General features: G+C 39.3%; 1 protein-coding gene across 2 annotated transcripts in view; it reads left to right on the top strand.

Annotated features, from left to right (window-relative positions):
- ARHGAP18 (Rho GTPase activating protein 18) overlaps nucleotides 1-23,544 on the top strand; it is a 68,873-nt gene that overhangs the window by 30,915 nt on the left and 14,414 nt on the right. For both annotated transcript variants that reach the window (XM_075145811.1, XM_075145812.1), the window contains exons 3-10: nucleotides 1,267-1,502; nucleotides 4,346-4,418; nucleotides 9,838-10,007; nucleotides 12,228-12,393; nucleotides 15,065-15,156; nucleotides 17,803-17,880; nucleotides 20,652-20,811; nucleotides 23,369-23,451. In XM_075145811.1, coding sequence (XP_075001912.1) covers nucleotides 1,267-1,502; nucleotides 4,346-4,418; nucleotides 9,838-10,007; nucleotides 12,228-12,393; nucleotides 15,065-15,156; nucleotides 17,803-17,880; nucleotides 20,652-20,811; nucleotides 23,369-23,451 — 1,058 coding nt within the window. The remainder of the gene's footprint in view (nucleotides 1-1,266; nucleotides 1,503-4,345; nucleotides 4,419-9,837; nucleotides 10,008-12,227; nucleotides 12,394-15,064; nucleotides 15,157-17,802; nucleotides 17,881-20,651; nucleotides 20,812-23,368; nucleotides 23,452-23,544) is intronic.

Genomic DNA, 23,544 nt, shown 5'->3' with positions numbered 1-23,544 from the left:
TGCAGCTTGAGCTGCTGACTCTGGCATGAAGCCCAAGTGAGTCAGCTCAGTTGAGTTGATCAGCTCGAGCAGATGTTGCTCTGCCCCGCAGCTTGCCGAACGTGTAGCACCTTGCTTGGGTATGAGTACTCCTGAATGCGTGGGACACTGCACCTGGCTGATGGGCCTGCCTGGGTGGGGGCTTGCTTGTGACACGGCCATGCAAAGGCAAGGCAAGGGAGAGATGAGATATACCTTGCTCACATCCGCTCTGGAGAGTGGATGTAGCCCTTCTTTCCAGCCCTAATAAAATCTGAGAGTTTTGTCAGAGGCTCAGGATTTGGCTGCATAGCCATGGCAAAATTCATACTTAAAATTTTGTGTCTGTTTTCTGAATGCTGTTAATATTTAGGTGCCCACTTGGACATGCACTGTGCACGGTGGGAAACTGCAGTCAATATGAAGTTGACATGCCAGCTTTGGAGTACTTTTATATATCTCATAAATGGAAATGTTGCTTGAACGTTTGAGAGAGTTGTTGGCATTCAGCACAAACTTGGCTGCTACAGACAGAGCTTGGTGTTTTAAAGAAAGTATCATTAGAGAGAGACTGATTTCAGAAGCAGAAGTTTTGCCATCGGTGGCAGTATTTAATAGCTTTCTACTCTTTCATGTGCAGTGATCTGTCAATAAAGGATACCTTATCAGCTATAAGACTAAAGCAACAATTGTTTTGTGGGCTGTCAGCAGGCTGGAGACCATGTCATAAGAACTGATTAAAAATAACATTAAGGTGACTCCTATAGCCTGGTTTGTCCTTCATTAAATTGAGCTAGTGGAGAGCTGTAGGATTAATGTATCAAGAAAAGTGGGCAGAACCATGTCAGTAAAGGAGCTAAAAAGATTGAGGATTGAAGTAAAAATCAATGAAGCAGCAATGATCAGAGGCTTTCAGGCTTCCCCATACACATTCATATCTAGGTACATTTATAAAATGGTATATAATTTAATAGAAGTGCTGTAGATTATTATAAACTTTGCCCCATAGCAATCTGTATTGGATTAACTATTTCAAAAGCTTTGATATCATATGTTAACATTTTTGAAGCTCTTTAGAAACAATAGCTTTTTTCCAAGTCATGGTCGTGTAAGTAATTGTTCTTAATTGTGGATCCCCTTAGTACTTTCCCTGTGAACTGCATTAACTAGATCATGTTATTAACCTCCAGTGTGCTTAACAGTACTCGAAAGCCAACGTTTATGGCTTTTCCTCTTTGCTTTGCTCAGAGGGAGAACTAGAAGAAGAATGGCTGAAGGAGGCAGGTCTGTCAAATCTGTTTGGCGAGAGCTCTGGTGACTCCCTGGAAAGCATGGTGTTTCTGTCCACACTGACCCGAACCCAGAAAGCAGCGGTGGAAAAGCGAGTAGAGACTGTCACACAAACCATGAGGAAAAAAAACAAACAGCACCAGATTCCTGATGTCAGAGATATCTTCAGGCTACAAAACGACTCAAAGGGAAAAGTAAGTTCCTGTCCGTTTTGTCTGATTCTGGCAGAGAGAAGAGAGGGACATGTAGGGGTGGGGGGAGAGGAGAGGAATGCACAGACACAAAAGGGATATTTCCAGAAGATTTGTGTCTAACTTTTCATTGATTTCCAAGGGAATTTTTTACTGAATTTATGGGAATAGCGTTGGTCCAGGCCTGACATTGCATTAAGCAATTTTAGTATGTAGAAAGAAGTATGTATATTGGCCTCGTATTACTTAAAGGTGATGAATAAAACAACCACTCCATCGTCAAGATATTAATCTGAATTAATTTTAATGCAGATGCAAAACTCATGACAACAATTACCCAAAGAGCTACCAAAAGCCCACTTCTATCTTTGGGTGGTGGTGCCCTGCAGCCATTCTGAGGGGTCTGCCAGATCGGGGGCAGTATCTCTTACTTACTGCTGCTCTTGTTTCTTTTTTTTTTTTTTAAAAAAAAAAGGGAAAAAAAGGGACATCAACTTAACCTCCTCTATTTTGGCTAGGTCTTTATGCCTGTCAGCTGGAGGCTTAGACCCCATACTAACTCCCAGGGCCTGTGCGTGTCGTTAAACTGTGTGTGGGAAGTTGCTCTGACAGGTCTGAAGGGTCCCTATCTCCTCTCATGGGGTATCGAATGCGAGAGTTCCTCTCCCACATGCAGGAAATGGGAAGGAGGGAAATGGAGACTATGATTAGAATTCCTCTTCTGTGGAGAAGTGTACGTGTCCTGTCTACTCCCCCAAAAGCAACAAGATCTTCAGCCCTAAGAAGAGTGACCTGGTGGAAGTCCATGGCAGGCTTACCTGACCTCGGCCCCATGCCTTGATCTCGCTGCTGCCGCTGCCATTCAATGCAATGGTAGCAGCAGTGAAAGGCTTCGTGAGTTTTGAGGGGATTTAACTTCCTCCTTCCCCCAACAGCTTCCTCTTCTTCAGCAACTCCTTTCAAATTCAGTAGAGGTGAAATGTACTGGGGGGAGTTTGTAAGCTCAAATGTATGTTCTGGAGGCACAACTTCCTTTTTACTGTTCTGCTTTGCATGCGGTTGCAGAAGGGATATTAACTCCATAAAAGCTTTCCGGGATCTGATTTGGAATTGACTACACCTAAAAATTACAAGAACTAATAGCAGAGCAATTTAGGTGAAATATCATATAGTTTAAAGCAGTATCATTTCCCTTTCAAGTATGTTATTTCAGTAAAGCACAAGAAATACTCATGTTCCTGTATTTAGTCTACACATTGTAATGTTTGAAAATCATATGTCACAGTATTCAGTAGACTTCTGTGTCTCTTAAACTACATATTTTGATATTGATGACATCAGTGAGAAGTAATGCAAACAGACAAATGATTGTAGCCATTTAAGATGTATAAACCAGAAGGTTAGAATATTTATTAAATATTGAAATAACTGAAGGAAAAAAAAAAAGAATCCTTCTAAACCTATCTTCTTGACTGAAATAAAATAATACAAGTGTAGGCCCTCAAACCTATACTGCATTTCTTTCTCCAAAGCAAGATAATTATTCAGAAATCATTGCTTGTGGTTATTCATCTAATCTGTCACAGAAAGCCTGTAGTGAAGTCGCTTCTACAACCTCCCTAGGTAACTTGTCTCAGTGCTTTGTTACTCTCCCATCATTAGAAAGCTTTTTATTTAACAAAAGAGGACTGAAGCCATCTGCAGCTGTATGAAATCATTCCAGTTTAATAATAGCCTCTGAAAATCCTGTAACCTCCCTTCACCTGGAGGAAAGCAGGAGGAAAGGTAAAACAATAGTGTTGGTGCTTCGCATTAACGCAACAATTGTGTTGATGTTTCTACTAAATTTCCTGCCATATTCCCAAAGAGAAGCTAGACTTTTGGTACCTTGACAGCTTCCCAGTCTGCTTCTACTGCTCTGTAAAACAGTAATAATTTTCTGGGCGGTCATGCTATCTTCTTCCATCTCTCAAGATCCCTGATTTTAAAAAAAAAGTAAATATACAGATTTGTGTTGGTTGGAGAAAACTTTAAAACTTGAATTTTTTTTCTCAGTAAATACAGAGTTATACAGTGCTTGAGTAAAATACAATTAAAAATCCAGAGTGCTAAACATTCATTGTTGATTTGAGTTGCCAAAAAGATAATTAAAATAATACATGGGTAAAAACATATATGGGTATACATATACCCATATATATATATATGGGTATAGATTTTCTACATGTTCTGAAATATTTTTTTCTGTAGCAGGTGTCATCCAGTTCATGGAATGTGACAAATCTTGAGACTGGGTAGTGCAGCATTGTGGAAAGGAGAAGATGGGTCAAATCCTTTCCTGTTTTGTTGTCTCTTCGAAGTGTCCTAGTTTTGCTGTTGGGAATCTAAGCTGTAAGCACAGATATTAATGTCAGACTGCCCTGCAAAAGCGATGGGATTGTTCTATAGGGGAGGCAACCATGTGAGATTTTGCAAGAGGAAGGAATTGGGACTGAGTCAGTCAAAATGTCTCCTCCAGATTCCCTTTCCGTATCCTTTCTACTGCAAACTATGGCTTCAGGTCAAAGACTACATTTTCTTATTATTTGCAACTCTGGAAAATTAAGTCTTATACCCACTTAGCCTTTTACGAAGAGGGGGAATGGGCTTAACTACTTCTTTTTCAATTACCTGGATTTCAGATCCCCTTAGACTTTGGCAAAGGGTTTTCTACTGAAACACACAGGTATGCTTCTGCATACCTCTGAATTGCGGGATTATGTGTTTTAATCCTGCACAGTCAAATGTGTTTCTACAACCATGCATTTGGTTTTTATAGGCATGCATATTTATTGTTCCTTTCTTAGATCTGTGATGGAAGTGAACCCTCAACTGTGAGAACAAGTGAAAACAAAAATGAAACACAAGATGAAACAAAAGGTAACGCCAAACAACTCACTACTTTTTTTTTTTTTTTCTTTCTTTTTCTTCTTCTTTTGGTTTGTAGGCTTTCAACTATACAAGCTACTACGTAGGTCCATATTTCAAGTAACTTTTCAGCAAAAGAAAATTAAATTCTTATGAGAAACCTGTTCTGGCCTGCGTTGTTGTGGTACAAAATTTTTAAGTGTGGCTGTGGATAGTGTCCTTTGAGCCATCCAGGAAACCTTGTTTGTTACCAGTGATCATCTTATAATCGAGTCATCTGGGAGAAGTCTCCTCTCATAGCTTATGCTTAGGTCTTTCCTGATCCTTAATTTATCCCTTCTGGTTTATCTCTGTTGTACAGTACAGGAAATGAAGCACTATACACAAGCTCATCAGTGCATACAAGAGAACAAAAAAAAATGGACTATAAACATCAAAAAAAAGTGAGAACTGGCTATTTATCTGCAGCTCAAAATGAAAGAAGAACAGGGATGGAAGAAAAAAGTTGTTTACCTTTTTAAGGAAGGGAAATACCATTCTGTGTGTGTAGGACTGGGTTGTGTTCAACAGCGCGTCATTACACAAGAGGGGTGCAGTACCCATGGAAGACCCCTCCCTCTCACTGCCTGGTAGGACAGAGCATCACAGAAGTCCTTAGCTGATTCCATAGTTTCTGTTTTGAGAGTATGAATTTTGATGAAAGACTTTGTCAAAGCTTTCTGCTGTTCTTCAGGTCCAATAATAAAATGGTGGCTGCCCTGCATCATCTTAGGTTTCTTCGAAGTAGGGGTTGCACCATGTCTGTTATACCACCATACCCATCACTGTAGAGGTTAGGATATTAACTGGCAGCCATCTAAGTTTTAAGATACTGCATTGGTATTCTGCATTGTTTGTATGTTGGGTTTTTTTTTCGTCTTCCAAGGGACTGGATAGCACATAGGTGTTATACCGAACCTTATGGCCACTTAAATAGGCAGGCAGGCAGATCAAGTTCCCTACTGCAAGTTACTTAATCTGTAATTAGACTTAAAAAACAGCAACAAACAATACAGGATGTGCATGGAAGTTGAAGTGGGAGAGATGAATATAAACCAGCCCTGAATATCACCAAATCTATGTGTTTCCAGAAGTGCTGTTAATGCTCCCTCACTCTCAGCAAACCTCACTCCAGTAAGAACAGTAAAAAATTGGGAGGACTGCCAGACTGCTGGTTCAGCACAAGGGAAGGAAGAGACGCCTGGTGCTTGTGTCAATAAACTGCACTGTAGGATTCAGAGCTGGAAAATTACCAAGCAATTATTACAGAGTTTTTATCACATCTGGTTCTTTTTTTCCAGTGGCCCTGATGAACCCTTCAGAAATGGGAAGTTCTGAAAGGCAAATCCCATATGCTAGCTCTTCTCAGCACAGATTGCGATGTGGATGGCAAATGCAGCGTGCTTACATCCTGATACACTTCTGCTCTTGTCAACATGCTAAAGTGGGCTCTGCTGCCAAGAGTGGAGCAGGAATAAAAAATCAGTTCAATTTGCCGTCAAACCATGCAAGTTCGGTGATGTTAAAAGTACCACACCTGTTTCAGTGCTGTGCTGTGATCTTTTCTCCAGAATGATGAGCAAGTTAGTGTTATACAAACAGTGAATGAATTTAAGGCAAAAAGTAAACAATGCCTGATATTTCAGAGATACTAAATATTTATTAAATCAAAATCTAAGGACAGTATTTTAAAATGGAAACCCCCTTTGACAGAGAAGTAGTACCAGTTTTACCTGAAAAATATGAATATCATCTCAGACATTACAAAAAAAATCCGAAGCTTAAATTGAGATGTCTTAAAACTGTTAGAGTGAATGACTCTGGCTCTTCTCCGAAGGTGATGACTTTGTTCCTAACTTTGTGTTTGAATACTGCATTCCCAAGTGCTTCTGCCAGACTGAAGATGATAATGGTTTGCCCTTAGAGCATACATGGACTGTGTGAACTTGTGCTCACTCTGTCTTTCTTGCCAGTCCGACACACCTTGTTTCTTGCCTAAACAATGTAAGCAAACTCAGGGAATAACACAAAACCATTACGTTTTTATTCTTTTCTGTCTGATCCTGCTCAAACAGAACAGTTTAATGAGTTCCTAAGATTTTCTTGTTGGTAGATGCGTATTTGAGGTTTTTTTGGAAGCACCCTCACTTACTGTCTTTACGTGCCTCTTTGTTTCATGTAGGTGCAGAACGTGTCTACAGGAAACAAAAAGAAAATTCAGAATCATGTGTTCAGCTGTCAAAAGACGTTATCATATTAACAATCCATAACACTCACTAAAGACCTGCAAAGCTAGCAATATGTTCAACATCTACAAAAGAAAAAAAGTAATTTTCTTTGGATCCCTGTGAAAAGGAGTAAATAACTGTGTTGGTTGAGACATCTCAAGAAATAAAAAGGAAAGAATAAAGCAGATGAAAAGCTAAATACTTGTTAGCTTAAATAGGGGAGCAGCGGAAGTCAGTTTACTGTGGGACTGCAGTTGTCCTTCTGAACACAGAGGATTAGCTACAAGGGAAGAATGTTAAATAAAACCTCTGTGTAAGGGCAACCTCAAAGCATAATGATCTGGCAAATGGATGAAAGAATTGCATGTACTATGTGTAACATGAGGGAAAAGAGCTGTGATGTTTGCTTCTTGATAGGGAAAAAGACTGAAATGTGGTTGTATTTTTTAATTAAAGAGTTTGTTTCTGCTTTTCATTTTACATGATAAATAAGGAATCTATGGCCGGACTGATAGAGTGTTAGTGAAAAGATTACGAAGTTTTTTATTTTCCATTGAAATTATCTATGAATTAGCATTTTAGAGAAATGCTTTGTCAGTCAAAAAAGAATAATCAGCCTTTCCAGTTAATTAAGATCTATCAACGTAGCTCCATTGGGGTTTACTCTAGGTTCTCTAGCAAAACTAGGAAATAGCAAGGTTGACACTTCGATATTTCCATGTCCTGTTAAAAAGAAGCCCAAAACGTAATCCGCACCCCACTGTGAACCAAGGAAAGGGTACATGACTAATGTAAAATACAGTTTCCACATCCTTATAGATAATATTTACATTTTTCTGTATCACACTTGCATTTCTCTCATGAAATATTGCATGCAGTTGGCAGGTTGGCAGAACACCAAAGCTGCTTCCTCTTACAGCTGCTTTCTAGTTAATGAATGCACAACAATAGGAGCAAGGCTATACGACCAAGAAGAAACTCCCCACAACAGCAGCATTTCCAGACTTTTAAAACGTGTACACCATTACCAAGACATCTGCTTTACACAGCACCTTCGTATGACCAGAGGACTGAAATAGGAGCTACTGCTTTATTGTTTGTTAACATCAGATCCCTCCCAGGCTGGTAGGAAGTATGTAGGTCACGTATAGGCCACATTAGCATGACAAAAGTCTTGGGGGGATGGGGAACTGTTTTCCTTTAGTTCGGATGCATTAAACAGTTTACATGATGTATACAGATATACACACAGGGAGGCCAAAGATCGAAGCCAGGGATGAATTTGACCTTGGATATGTTTGGTTACTGAGGTTTCATATATCTCTACCGAAAGGAGCAGCTCTAGTTTCAGGATCAGCTTAATCTTTAGCGTATGCCCCAGGCATCTTTCAGGGTCTATGGAAAGTGAGCAGGAGCCACTCTGGAAGAGCAAGTGGTGAGTAACACACACGAGAGGCAAAATTTGGAAACGTTTTATTCTACTTCTCACAGCATTGCTTGGTTGTAAGTAGAGTCAAAGTGTTACCTCAAATCCACCTTCTCTCTCTGGAAGTGTCTCAGCTCTAGATCAATTACACTGGTGTGGGAGTGGTTGCATAAAGCACTGTGCCTTACTAGAAAGTGGCTGTGGTAGCTGCAGCCATTTGCCTGTCGGGTCCTTTGAGTTTGGCCCCGGCAGACTGAGGTAATTTTCAGGACTCGCACTCAAGAATATCAGAGACTAGTCTTGTCTTGTGTATAGTCTTTCAATTAGATGCAGATACCATTCAGAAAAAATTTGTAGTTGGTGTAATTTTTTTTTTTTAAACTTGATGCTTCATATGTTATTCGGTTTCCACGCTTGCAGCTCAGCTCTTTTGCAGACCACTGAAAGTATCAGTGTAGAGCAGCACTTCCCTGATGCCTTCTGCCTTAATCAGCCTATCTGCAGCCTTTCCTCTGCTTCAAGGTCAAATGTTGCTGTAGCTGTAACTATCTTCTGGGAATTTTTTTTTGGCTTAGTTTAGCACAATTATTCCAGGCCATAGAAAAATTTCCCACAATGGTGTAAAGAAATTAATCTATTATGTTACACAATACTAATATACCAAAGCATATACACTGCTCATGGTTCGCCTCCTCAACTCATGTCCATTTCCGTCCCACTTTTCCTGCACTTGGAAGTATGTTAGCTTTGAACAGGCTGCAGTCTCCTGTGCCTAGGAGCCAGTGGCAGAATCATGGTCCCATTGAAATGAGCAGGACTGATTTGTTTATACTTGTGCTGGTTTTAAGAAAGTCTGAATTTCATCACAAATACTTGCAAGGTATTTGTCTTGTACAAGGAACCTAGTCCTGGATGTATCCTTTAAGAAGTACCACATCACGAGAGAGATGGTGGAGAGATCAGAATCCTTCTCTGGCTAAATTGTCTTTGCTGCTTTGTATTAAATAGTGTTATTTACAATATAATTTTCCTCTTGCTTCTTTCATGATATATTTTAACTTCAGACTGAAAAGTAATGGTTGATTTACTATGAAATTAGACTACTTCTTTTTCTAAAAGCAGAACCGCCTCTCCCTTTTTTCCCTTCTGGTTGGGTTTTTTTTTTAAAAAAACAAAAAATGTTCTAAATTTGTCTAGTGTTTGATTCCTTGAAGGAACAAAGAAAGAGAAGTAAGGCCGTTGTTGTGTACTTAGTCCTTCCCTGTATTATGGAAACATATCCAAACAGTTTTGAGGAATCTAGACTCCTCAGACTGAGGTGAGGACAGGGATGTTGGGACAAAGACATGATCTGTGTACTCCCTGTTATTCCCAGATGTTAACTCTTTAGAACATAGAGAAAACATTCTCTTTTGCTTTTGAAATTTTAACAGCAGTTTAAACAAACAACAGTCTGCTGTTTGTTTGAGGTGGATTGCTTTATCTTTTCATAATAGATAAATAGGAGAAAACCCCATGCCTTGGCAGAATTATTAAAGAAAAACTATAAAAGATGGACCCTTGTAAGAAGCTACATGTTCAACTGACGTAAAAAATGCAGATATCGGTGAATTTGCAACCAGAAAGTCCATCCCTTGCATAGCATTAACTTCTACTTGGTTTTAAACTTAGTGTCAGGCACTGAGTGATGCTCAATTGTGCTGCTGTTGATTATTAGTTTTTTCTACTTTGTTTTCAGGTCCGAAGTTTAGTCTTGGAACTGATGAGCAGAAGAGCTCACTTGAAGACATGCCATTTTCAGACACTGACATCAATTTGGAGATATCGTTTGCAGAACAGGCAGCTAATCTCAAAGACAGCTCAGTAGGCAAAATGTGCAAGGGTGGAGGGGGTGATACTCTTCTCCCGGTAGGTGTTTTCTATTTATTGCTCTCATTCTTTGTTTTTACTAGTGGTACTATTTGGATGATATTTATATGGTAGTGGGTGAATTAGATTTAGAAGAACATTTTCGGATCCAGCTTCGTAGAGACAGACCTTCTCAAGATAACTCATTTTTGGGAATAGTATTCTCAATAACATGGAAGTAACTACTTTTATGCCTATTTATGTCATTGTCTGTCTGGCAAAATGCACTCTACGTGTAAGCAATAATGGACTGACAATATTAAGTGGAATAGTGGCTTAGTTGTAGTTGTACAAACAGTGTCCTTACTTGTTTACAGCCCCTTTTCCTGTTATCTGAGGTGAAATGCTTTACCTCTGTAATAAAAATCTCTGTCGTCATTTAAAAAGGGTTGGTGGATGCCTGTAGAAACCTTGTGCAGTTATCCAATGCAAATAGGTGAGGGATGAGAATGAAGAACAGGATGGTCTATAGAAGTCTAAAGTCAAATGGCAGGAAATTAAGGATTAACTTGTGCTCAGTCTTACTTTCCAACTCTTAATAAAAAAAGACTCATTCTGAACGAATCCAAATAAATACAAAAGAAGATCCTCCAATGCGTTTTGTTGTTGATCTTCAGGCATCTCTTTGAGGATCTCTCTCTACCTAACAGTTCATGAACATGTAGTTACGTATAACCTGTAAACTAATGACTGGTGTGAAAAACATCTTTTTTTTTTTTCAACAGTGCGAACATGTCTGAGTAAACATAGTGTCTGAAGTAATAATGTTTCGCAGTTCTTTAAACACTTAATTTAGATAAGGACGTGTGCAGTTCTTCAAATAGTAATTACCCCATGTATCCTAGTTTAAACATTATAAACCAGACACTAACGGGTATTTAGAAATGGATTCTAAAGTGTTTGAGTCATGTTTCTCTAATGCAGCCTATAACAAGGAAATGATAGCTATACTTTAACTTACTTCTGTATATATGCACATATATATATGCATAATACATACTTTAGCTATACTTTTAGCTAGAGCTTATGAAGGATTGCTCAAAGATATGGCTATGGGATTTCGCCTTCAGTGATGAAAGTAGTGGCAAAATGATAGGAAAAGGAAGGGAGTTACCTATTTAAATCTACAATTTGTATTTGTTGCACCTTTGTCATTGGCAGCTATTTTTAAACATACATGTTTGTGCAAGTCAATGAAACCTCAGGGTGGGAAACTGACTACATATCTACAATTTGTAAATTATGTTTATGTTTCGGTATGTGCCCTTGTAGTCGTGTACCATAACCACCAATTCGTCTACGCTATCGCTGGGTTTGTACAGGATGAGAAAATAATTCTGGAGTATAACATATCTTTTCAAGTGGAAGAAAGTCTTGTCAACCTTCCTGCTTTGAGTCATGCTCACTGCTAATGTCAGGCACAGGCAAGAGTCTTACTTAAAAGCCTGCTGGTGAGAAATGGAGCTAAAAAGCTCTATGAGCTGGGAAGTCCATCTCCCTCGCCCTCTCGGCTCAATTCCTTATATATTCCTCTCTGACTGCAGCTTCTGAGCATTTAGTGTGGTAGAAATGAGCCATAATTAAGGATCTCCCTTCTCTAAGAAGGGAACCCCTTTATTATTATTTGTATGGCAGCCAAATATGTTATTTTATGTGCATAAATGCAGAGGGATTTCTATTGTACAGGCATACGGTTGTTCATGGACAGCAACTTCCACCACTGTAAATTGCAAAAAGATGCAGAAGGTGGTGGTGGTGGTGGGTGGTTACAAGCAAGACAAAGCCAGACTCTTCTTGGAGGTGCACAGCGAAAGGACAAGAGGCAATGGACACAAGTGACTACAGGGGAAATTCTGTTTTGCAAAGGAAAAAAAGTCCCCATGAGGGCATTAAGCACTGGAACGTGTGCCAACAGAGGTTATTGGGAGTTTTCGAAATTCAGTTGGACAATGCAACAAGCAACCCAATCAGACTTTGAATTTAGCCTTGCTTTGAGCAGGCAGTTGAATTGGATGACCTCCAGAAGTCACTAGGAACCTAAATCCTTCTATGATTTTAAGATCACCTGCTTTTCAACCTATTTGGGGGATTATCCCGTGATTTAGTCAGTAACAGCAGGCTTGATGATGAAAGGTTGTACCCTGAAGGAAGCACAGCCTTCAAACTAAGTAATTTGTTATGACTTGGATTATTCACTCTGCTGCAAATCTCTGCTTTTAGAATTTCAGGCTGCCGAAGGACAAAACAGGTACCACAAAGATTGGTGACCTGGCCCCTCAGGACATGAAGAAAGTCTATTCTTTAGCACTGATTGAATTAACTGCTCTCTATGACATACTTGGGACAGAATTCAAGCAGCAAAAAGCTGTAAAAATCAAAACCAAAGGTGAGTCGGTGTTTCATATTCTGAACCAAAAAATGGGTCTGTTTTAATCCAATAAAACAAATGCATCCAGTTCTTTAAAATTTTCCAGCAGAAAAATTATATTAATATATAAATAGTAACATAGGTCCTGAGAAGCATTTAATTATACGCCTTAACTCAAGGCACACTTTAAGCAAGTTCCTGCACGTAGTCACTCCAGCTACGGGACTGTGCTCTCTGTCTAAAGTTAAAACTCAGGTCAGTCACTGAGCAGGTAAACCAAGGAGTGAAGAAAGGGAACTATCTTAGTAGCATGCTGTGCAAGAGGAATTGTTTCACGGGAGTTTGTATGTGCTGATCTGTTCCCTGGGAGGGCACGTGGATGTGCTCTTTGTGGGTATTCTTTTCCTGCTTTGCTGTGCTACTTCTACCTGACTTTTTTGCTTTCATTGCCCTTGGCTGGAGATGCTGGAAACCTTTGTCACCTGCTTTTCTCTGCTATCTGGTACAAACTTTCTTGTGTCACATAGGCCTTGCCCATCCAATATTTACTGAGGCCATAATGCAGTTTTTATGCTGAATGACATCACATTAAGTGGAAGATTTGGACTTGCAGAGGATGTCAAGACGGCTGCAACGCGTCATTTTGCTCTGCAAGCCATTAGAGCATATGTATAATCACAGTGCTTTTCTTGGGAACATAGGACACGTGGAAACCAATTTCAAGATACTAGAGGTTTTCAGTGCTTTGTTTGTTTTCTGTATTTCTGGCTTCTGCTAAATGCTTTACAAGAGCTTGAAATGTGTTCCCAGTTAATCACTAGCCTGCTTTGGCCAAAACCCTGTTGTCAAGGTTCAGTGAATGTGACAGTGCAATAGCTCACTCCTTTAAATAATTGAAAGCGACAGAGATGGTTGAGAGATATACAGCAAGGTACAATAAATTCTTCAGAATATGCTTTTCACTTTACAGTAGTAGAAAATAACTTTTTAAATGCAAAAGGATACACAGAAACATCTCTGACACCTTGATCACTTAAATGCATTTTCTTCTTGCAGAAGTGCTTGTGCTCTCACTAATAAACAGAGACAAAACACTTTCTTCTCTTGTATTTTGGGTCTTAGTTTTAATTGATTCTTCTTACCAAATTTATTGTTAATTGAATTTCACTTATAGCATTATTATGTGAATGACAGGCAGTCATAAAAAACATTGAATTGATTAAAACCCCTGTTTTTCCCCAAGTTAAAAAAGATGGGCTAGACTCATGGAAATGTTTAGGAAATAGACAATGACATGTCACCCTTTCTGCCAAACAAATCTGCTTTTGCAATGTAATGCCTTCGGTGCCTTGTTGCTCTACCTGACGCTCACCTCTTCACTCCTGAAGTGCAGTTTGGCCTATTGATTCATACAATGGTGGATCTATTGGCTGTTCCCCTTGGTGCTTGAGTATGTAAAACATAATTCTTCTGTGGAATGTTGTACTGTGCCCAGCCCTGTCTTTCTATTGACTTCCTACAGTTTGTTTCTCCAACTTCATCTCAGTAGAAACTGTTACTATTGACAGGATCTTCAAGGTAATAAAACTATGGGATATGGATATTGAGTGTATGCGTAAGTCTTTATCTATTTTATAGGTAGACTTTTTACGCTGATAGAGATGCAAGAACTCCCTGATTTGGCACGGAAACTGATGTTTCTTTGACGTATATCACATTCCCTCAAGAGCTGACATCTTTTTAGTAATTACAGCTGTTCTGTGCTCCGTATTGGCATGGCATCATACCAAGCAGGAGCTTTTAGCTACATTTAGTGTTATATGCTGTTTCAGAAAAATTGCACACACAGCAATTATCAGTACTGCTGACAGAGTTCTATGCCAGCAAACTTGGGGTTAGTAGTTACTAGTATAGATCTCTCTTAATGTCATTCACTTCTATTCATCTGGGACATAAACACATGGGAGTCCCATTTACTTGAAGACTAAGGCTAGCTTTGCATCAGGGCTAGATTAACTGAGACTAGATTCCATTTTTTTTTTAATTTGCATTGCCTTAGTACTATTGTAAAGACCATTTTCTAACCAAGACTTAACTGTACTTTTGCTTTTATGCGGGGGGGGGGAGCAAAACACCTTTGGCAAGGTGGTGATCTTGCTATCCTGCCAGTGTTGTATAATGCAAAAGCACAAGGGTTGTAAAGCTCTTCTTTCAAAAACCCTCATAGAGAGAAGTGTTCAGAGTAACTCTGGGTGATAATTACATCTGTCTCATTTTAGTAGCCAAATTTCTGGATATTTTACTTATGCCATTTGCATCTTAACTATAATAACCTGCATTGAGTGATGAAGATCTGCATTGCAGGGTCATCATCACGCCCATTCCGCAAACCAGAACCACGCAGATGGTTCATTTATGCAATTTGCTTCACTGTACTGCAGAGTATGTGGATGGCAATTTGAAGTCAAAACAGAAGACTTCTGATTTATAGTTGAAGGAAGAGATGCATGAATCCTTTTAGCCAGAAAGCTTTGTGTAATAACTTGGTTGACAAAGACATTCAAACACTTTGAACAAAAGGTCAATAGCTCTGAATAGGCTTATCGCTCAAAAATGTGGTTTATGTCATTATCACATGTATTGGAACAGATGTGGATAACATCTCAGTTTCTTTTGCTTTATTCTTCAGATTCTGGCTTGTTTGGTGTCCCACTGTCAGTTTTACTGGAACAGGATCAGAAGAAGGTGCCAGGAACCAAGATACCACTGATTTTTCAAAAGGTAAATAGGCACAAACAAGTCAAATTCTTACATACCTGCAAATGACAAACAAGTAACATTTTGTCCTGGTTTTATTTGCTCCCTATAGCAAAGTTTTCAGTATATTACTCTAACCAGTCAAAGTTATTGTAATTTTTATTTGCAGCTTTACTTATTAATTCAGTAAGTGTGCTATTTTGCTTTGTGTCAGATATATTTTGAGTTAAAGGAATAAAGTTTGTTTTTTGTTACAACTGGTCTCCATGATTTAGGCAAGTTTACTAGTAAGCCTGTGAAAACTGACAATTAGCGTAAGAACCCACTGCAGCCAAATTCCATTTCATAATGGTAGTGTAACTTTCATCATCGGTAGGGCTGCCCTTTATTTTTTCAGAGCAAATACTTGAAATTCCATAGAAATTCTCAATCCCTGGCCCACAGGCCGAACCTACCTTTCTAGGAAGTGTTTTTTCCTTTTCAGAAGTGATTTGGGCCATGAGGCAGTTAGCTAAGGAGTGGGCTGGATAACTGCCTCTGGTGGTGGCAGCTGCCCTTTTCCAGAAGATTTGTTATTTTAGTACATGGGGGGGATGCTTTGGCCCATATCATGTCATGGTAATAGGGAAGATAATAGGAAAGATGATGGAGACCCTGGATTTACTGCCCCGTGCATAGCAGGGCTCATTGCATGAGAAGGGAGAGACCACAGTGTGTGGACCTGTCCTAACACTGACAGAAACTCAGTGCTGTGTCATCACCGTTTCAGTAGGTTTGGGGACCTCCTTGTTAAGTTATTTTTCAAGAAACAGAAAACTCACAGTAGTTTTGCATCACTCTCTCAAAACTATTGCTGTGTCATTCATGCCAGAAATTACTTCCTCAGGATCAGAAAAATACATTTCTGGGAAAGATGCTATCTAGAAAAAAAGTAACCAAATGTCAAAAAGTGATTGATCACTGTGCTGTCCTAGCAACATAGTAAGCATAGTTCTTCGGGAAGAAAATTTCTAGCTTATAGATGTGATTTGTTTTGCAAGGTGCAGACATCATTTGGAATAGAGTTTTTCTTTAAATGAGAATATGAAAATAAAAAGTTTCCCATTTCTTCTGCCTGTTCTCTGCAGCAGATGCTTTTGAAGAATAGGGGATTTATATAAAGTGCAAGAAAGAACGTTTTTGTGCATGTTGCTTTTGAAATATACCTTGGTTATCACTGAAATGAAACAAACCAAGCTAATAGGAAGGCTGCTTAATTAAAAAAATGCTTTTAATAAAAAATGCACCTAGTTTTTATTTCATTGAGGAATTACGGTTAAAAAGAATTACATAATTTAGCCTAGGGGTTTTCTGACTGGAAGATCTGAGGGTAATACCGATCCATGTATCTCCACCAGAATTTTCTGCTCATAGTAATTCAGGTCTCTGGCCTGCTAATGAAGCCATACAAAGCAGCCCTGATAGAGATGGAGAGGGGATTTCCCATAGGCAGGAGGCTGGTGGTGGCCAGCGGCCACCTCTTGCTGCCTGCCAAGGGGGCACTTGTGAGTGAGCGTGTGCGAACGAGTCATGGCCGCTGGCAGTGCCACCAGACCTCGCCTCCCCATAGTCATGCCCACAACATGCCCACAACTTTGTGCCCAACAGATGAGAGTGGCAGCCACTGCTCTGGTGTAAGCCAGGTACGGTGAGAGTTGGATGTGGCCATTTAGCACTTTTTCGTTCTTTTTTTTTAACCAAGGAAAATATACCAGAGTGACACCTTCAGTGCTGTTTTCTGTGTGGCTTTTTCTGTCTGATCTTTTTTATGGCATTTATCAGTTACATAAACACAGTGGTAGGCAAACCCCCTTTAATTTCTGTAACTGGAGAAAACACAACTGTTGCATAATTTTTCTTACTCAAGAGCTGGCACAGGAAGGTATGTAACAAAGGCACTGCCCTAGTTAAACAATGTGAGAATTATTTGTGCTAAAATGTTGTCATCAGCTTTTGACGTTTACAAATTTCTTTTGAATACTCTTAGATCCATCCTTCAGTGAATACTTCTAGGTGTATCTTTTAGAGAAACAGAATTTATGATATGTGTTTTGAGTACTTTCACAGAATTTCTACTAATTTATCTAAGCCATGTGTAGGATTGCAAACTGTTGAGTTTGTTAGGAGAATGCCAGTATTTGGAAAACTGAAGCTTCTTGAAAGCCTAAAAGTACTTAGTTCCTCTCTGGTAAAATTGTGAAGAAGAGTATTTGTGAGAAAGTTAGTGTTGTATCTCTAATGTTACCTTAATTGTTTCAATTTGGAGACATTTTAATAAGGGTAATAATTGGGATTTATTTTTGAAGCCAGAGTAATTTTGGGAAAAAAATGCTTCAGTTTTTGGAGGAGACATGAAGGAGGTCCAAAAAATACGGTTTTCTTTTTTAATAAAATAGACAAACTCTTCTTTGAGTATTCATAAAACAGGTAAGCCATATTAAAGGTTTTGTTCTACAACAACTGTAATCCATTTGTAAACTGTGTGTTTGTGTGTCTGCTTGTTACATCTGTGCGTGCACAAATGCGCACACACACACACACACACACACACAGGCTCTAATATATCAGAACTATCTACCAGTAATTTTTAATTGGCATCTTCATTCATGCAATTTGGTTTGTGTTTGACAGCTGATTGCCCAGATAGAAGAGGCAACTCTGGAAACAGAAGGACTTCTTAGAATACCAGGAGTTGCAACAAGAGTAAAGGTAAAACATTGCACAGATTCTCAACATCCCCCAAAACTTATCTGTGTTTGCTGATTTTATTTTGTCATACAAATACATTTTAACACCAGGTTGTTATGAAAATCTTCAAAAACAGAAAGCAAAATCTCTTTACAAAGAAAACTGAGTTTATTAGCCAGAAAGCTGATGGTTTCATGCAGTGTAGTTTTGGGGAGAAGACTGGAGTTTAAGTTTGAAGGAGAGTCAAGGCTACGTTTCAAATTCAGTTGTGCCAAAATCTCATTAATTCTTGGCACCAGCTTTCCAGCCTTTTGCTTTTCCCCTGAACCAGCTTAATCATCTGAACAGTTCATACACAGTCTTTCTACCCCAGGAGGAAGCTTTACTCTGGCATTGTGAGCCTATTTTAATAGCTAGACTTAACCTGGGTTACAGAGCAAGGCAGCCAGCATGCGCTGAAGAACCTCTCACGTTATATTGCTGTTCATAAAAATAAATTACTCAGCTCACTAAGCGCAATCTTGTTAGGCACGTCTGTGCACACTGACACTTCGCAGAGTGAGTGCCAATTACATGCAGACTCTTCCCCAGTATTTGCCTTAATGCAGGAAACGAAATACACAGTATGATATGCGCCAAGAGTCAATGTGTTAAAAAGACAGTCTGAACTAAATGGAGAGAACTCTTTAAGTGGATTCAGCTGTCCGAAGATGTCTGCCAGCCTCTGTTGTGTAGAACTTGGTCCAGCAGCTGGTTCATTAAAAACAACTGAAAGAAGGGAATATTATGGAAATTGGCTTTGTTTATTTACCAGTAACTAAGATATGGGGTATTTTACAGTTTTCCTCCATTCTTTATTTTCCACTTTTCATCAGTTCTGCATACTGGAATGATTTCAGAGTGATTTTGTTGGTTTGTTTGTTCTTTGATTTTATCAGTTTAATACGATTTCCCAGGCAGAGGATCATTCACTATTTGACTTTCATTAATTTTTTGCCTATTTATTTGCAGGAGCTGCTTCTTTGAATTAAGCAATTGTTTTGTTAGCAAAGATGTTAAGTTCCTTTACTTATTCAAATGGAAAACTTTATAGAAAAACAAAGAATTTAGTACACTAAAGGACTGATGTTTTCTCTTAATTTTCTTAAGCTTTTTTTTTCCTATGGTTTCCTCCTCATGTAGTTTTATAGAAGGGCACAGATAATCTCAAGAAAAAATATTTTGGTATCTTATTCTATAGATTTTAGAGGAGTTATTAAAAAATTGCATTGCATATCTATAATACCCCATAGTTAAATACATTTACTTTAAAATCTAAGCATTGGTCCATTAGGATGCGTAGTTGACGTTTCTGCTCTTGCCCCTCAGATAAGGCAATTCATTTTATCTAGTTGTTTAATACTGCATTTGCCACAGTGACTTTGGTCTGAATGTTGATGGATGAGCTGATGAGACTCAGAGGGAGAATTGTCATGTAAAGCTTGGTTTTGTTGATGAGCAGGAAATCATACCCACTTGACTTTAGACATCTGAGTTAGGATCCTGGCACCTTTGAAACCCCTAAGTAATCAGTGGAGACAGAAGATCTGTCTGGAGGACAGTTGAGAACATCCAGCTTTTATGGCAACCTAAGTGTCCACATTTTCTTTGGAAATAGATCTGTTTTCCATTTGGACAAAGTTAAATTTAATGAGAACAGTATCTTAAAAATGTATCTAGTATCCTCTATCCAATGTGCCCTTCTTGTCTAGATAAATAATTAAGGCCATATTTTTCCATAGCACTTTCCCTCACTTCATCTCACATACTTTACAAAACAAGCCAGTGTCTCTGTCCTCATTTTCTGTCTGGAAGAACTGAGGAAAGAAGAAGGGAGGGACTTCTGAGAGGTGCCTCAGGGCCACTGGCCCTATACTGAGGCCACTTCCCACTCTGTGGGACTGGGAAATAAATTAGGTGAGTGCAAGGCCGGGACTGATGCTTAATGGGAGACTGAGAAGGACTCAGTCTTTGCAGCGTGTTCCCATTTGTCCATCTCTGGAAACCCAGTAATAGCTCTGCCATGGGAGCAAGGCAGGTATATAGTAATGTCTGCTGCCCTTTCCCAAACCCAGATTTACGAGTTATCACTGAGACTTTCAGTGCTGTTTGTTCTGCTGCATAACCTCATGTTTTGCAGTACAGTCCCTTTCCATAGAGGGCATGTTTGACATCCAGTGCAAAGCTGTATGCGCCCAGTGGCATAGAGTTCCCTGTAGATGGCAAGACACCCAGTTACACAAATGTTTTCCCTGTTTTTTAAAAAGAGAACCAGCCTCACCTTAGTGTATGTTTTGATAGGAAACTGTGTGTCAACAAGCATAATTGCCATATTTGTTTATGAAAATGGCCATGCATGCATTACAACAACGCCCTTTGGTAGTAGTTTCAGAATTGCTATGTATATCAGCCACATCTTAATATTTTGGGGGAGGGGAAGTCATAATCCTTACGTGAATGAATATGATATCTGGTTCTTATAGTATATTCTATATGGCCCTAAGGCAGGCCCATGGGATTTCTTCCTGTATGATTTGGCCATCTGCTGCCTATCACTATGTGTTTGCTTTCAGTGCTTCTGATCCCCAGTTTATCTTTTTGTAGCAAAAGATCAGCGGCAGCTGGAGTTAAGTGATATTTCAGATGTCCCTTTTTTCCCCCTTTCGAAGTATGGAAAAGTATTGCTGTGTGTATAATGCATGACTTCCAGCAGCCGAGTGTTATTGGTGTTCTCTGTATCTACTGCCTTTCAGAGTCTTTGCCAAGAACTGGAAGCAAAATTTTATGAAGGGGCTTTCAACTGGGAAAATGTAAAGCAACATGATGCAGCAAGTCTTTTAAAACTCTTTATCCGTGAACTGCCTCAGCCACTCCTCACTGTAGAATATCTCAAAGCTTTCCAAGATGTACAGGGTGAGTAGTGTCCTTTCTGTCTCAGCTGTGAAGAATTGATACCAATGCAGAGAAGTGCCTCTTTGCCATAGCAGTATTTTTGGTAGTAACGTGTGAAACTGAAAAACAAATTGAATAACAACAGTATGACTTCTGAGAAAACCTGGGCATATTTTTGCTAATGTACAAATAACATTTTTCATGGAACATCTATTTTAATAGTTTACACATAAAATGAAAGCACAATGCCACTTTCTGACGTTTCTGATAGTTGTTAGGAGGTATAGATGGGTGATTGGGAAATTGTGTATAGTGGTATCAGTTTATAAACAATATTTGTTTCAAAAGAAAACAACAGCAAAGGTATAATAGTTCTGCAGAAAATCTAACAAATGGTAATTTATACCATTTAGGGTATTTTATCCATTTACAACAGGAAAAGTTAGAGTAGAATAGTCAGAACTGCTGATCATCCCTGGTCCCTTGAGATCAGCAAGTTCCTGTGAAAATGTCCTCCTTGCCAACTGGTCACCAAGACAGCAAACATACCAGCTGTAACTGAAAGAGAGTGGCTTGGTGATAACGAATCAGGAGTGAGAACCCTCATACATGAACTCCCCAGTCGACACAGGAGTGCAAGTTTCGGAAAAATCTATTCCCCTTGTCTGCAGGCAGCGCGATGGCTCATTTCTAAGGCACGCTTTCAGGGAGTTCCCATGGGCAGGCAGACAGATGAATATTCTTAAGAACTGTGGGCTGTGTCAGCCTCTGGGTTGTGAGCTGCCTTTCAAGGCCGTTAAGTTGGTGGGAGTAGAGGGCTGGTGCTTAGGCCTGCTACATAGTGGTGTTGATTTTGCAGTACTGAGCGGCAAGTTAAAACTGGCCAGAACGCTTTCAAATGATGCTGGCAGCAAACAGCTTCTCAAGGTTGTTCCACTTACCGGATACTGATTGGAGCCAGGAGGGTTTCTACTTGCCGCTCCTGAGCTGTCTGAAGGCTTATGTGGTTTTACTTACCCAGAAAATACTCAGGTGCCAAGGTCCAAAACACTTTCTACATTGAGCCAAAGGATTTGATGCAAAACAGACGTAGCACTTCGTAGCCTCCCATTGCTTAAATTGTCTGCCCATCTTGTTGGTTACATGTAATAAGATGAGGTGTTAGAGAGGAAGAGCCATCTTTGTGACAGTAGTCGGTGTTTTTCATGATACTGTGACTAAGTAGTGTGGTTAGAATTAAATATTGAACAGCTTAATTAAACAACTTAATTTGTTAATTTAAGTAATTTAAACAACTAAAATTCAATCGTTATTTAGGTGAACAGACAGAAAACCTTCATTTAAGGAATGAATTTTAATTGTTTTGCAATTGAATTTTTGCTTCCTTTCCTAGGAAGAGGTTGATTCTCATTGCTTTTTGAGCATTGTGACATGATGTTTTGGAACAAAATTTAAGCCTTGTTTTTAATGTATGTCTTTCTAGAGCAGGTAGATATGCTGTAATCACTACTTGCATGTTTTAAATGGCTATATAATTTGTCACTCATTTATTCAGATCCTTAATTTTTATTATGGTATAAAGTAGTCAGCAAGGGGGTTTTTTATTTCACCAGTGAACTTCTTTTTTTGGTGGTATCTCCCAAACTGATTTGGATGAAATGTATTTGAAATAGCAGGTCAGTTGGAATTCCGGCAGGATGCACAAAACAGCCCTGTTGAATTTTGAAATAGTGTGATAAAGCTATGTCAAGTGCAGGTACCTCCTTCTTCACTTGTTTTATGTATGGCCTGATTCATCAGGAATCTGTTGAGAAGACTTGCCAGAGCACGTCCTCTAAAGCGTGACAGGAGGAAGTTTATCACAAGTGACAAATGTGGGAGAGTTGGGGCTTTCTGCTGCTCAACACTGCCAGAACGTAGGAGCTCTTCTGGGAGGTGGAGGAGCGTAGGGATGCGCTCGTCCTGCATCTTGGGTGAATGACGCACCACTGAGCAATTGGGTAAAAGGCAGAACCAACATCACTTTTCTTTAATTATAGCTTGCCACATTTGGTATGGCACTCGCTGCTGTAGATATGTATTAAGCTTCTCTGCTCTTGGGTTTATCCCCACCGGTTTGCCATTGCAGCTGCTGCTGCTTATGTCGCTGGAGACCTGCCTTACTCAGCAACACGTGGTATTCATTCTGCGTGGGTGACTTGGGAGACCATGCAACTGTTAAGGCAATCAGAGAAACTGTGAAAGCAGTTTTGAATATACCCTTTCATATGTTGGGGCACAGGCTCAAAAAGGGAGGAACTGTTAGCTGACTATTTCTTCTTGTAACAAAATAAAGAATCACAAGGCATCTTAGAAAATATTGCCAGCAGACTGCTGAGTCATACAGCAACTGAATCCTAAAAGAACATTTGGAATGAGTATCAGAAAACAAGGATCTGCCAGTCCTTTCTCATACTATGACAGTTAGTCATGTGTATGCATTCAGCATTTTGCAAGAGGTTTCCACTTTGAAATCGTGCTTTTTGAAGAGGACAGATGACGATTTTAAAATACTGAGGTTCATGTGCTTCACTGGCAGATCTTCCAACGAAGAAACAGCAACTGCAAGCTTTGAATCTTTTGGTTCTCCTTCTACCTGAAGCAAACAGAGACACTCTGAAGGTTAGAATTGCTAATACTTTTTTCTGCACAAATATTTTGTCTGTTTCTGTGAATCCACTGTAGTAAATGCTGTTGTCTTTTAACATTCTTTTT

Source organism: Calonectris borealis, chromosome 3 (genome assembly GCF_964195595.1).
Source record: "Calonectris borealis chromosome 3, bCalBor7.hap1.2, whole genome shotgun sequence".
Classification (NCBI taxonomy): domain Eukaryota; kingdom Metazoa; phylum Chordata; class Aves; order Procellariiformes; family Procellariidae; genus Calonectris; species Calonectris borealis.
This window is presented reverse-complemented; position numbering and strand designations above follow the sequence as displayed.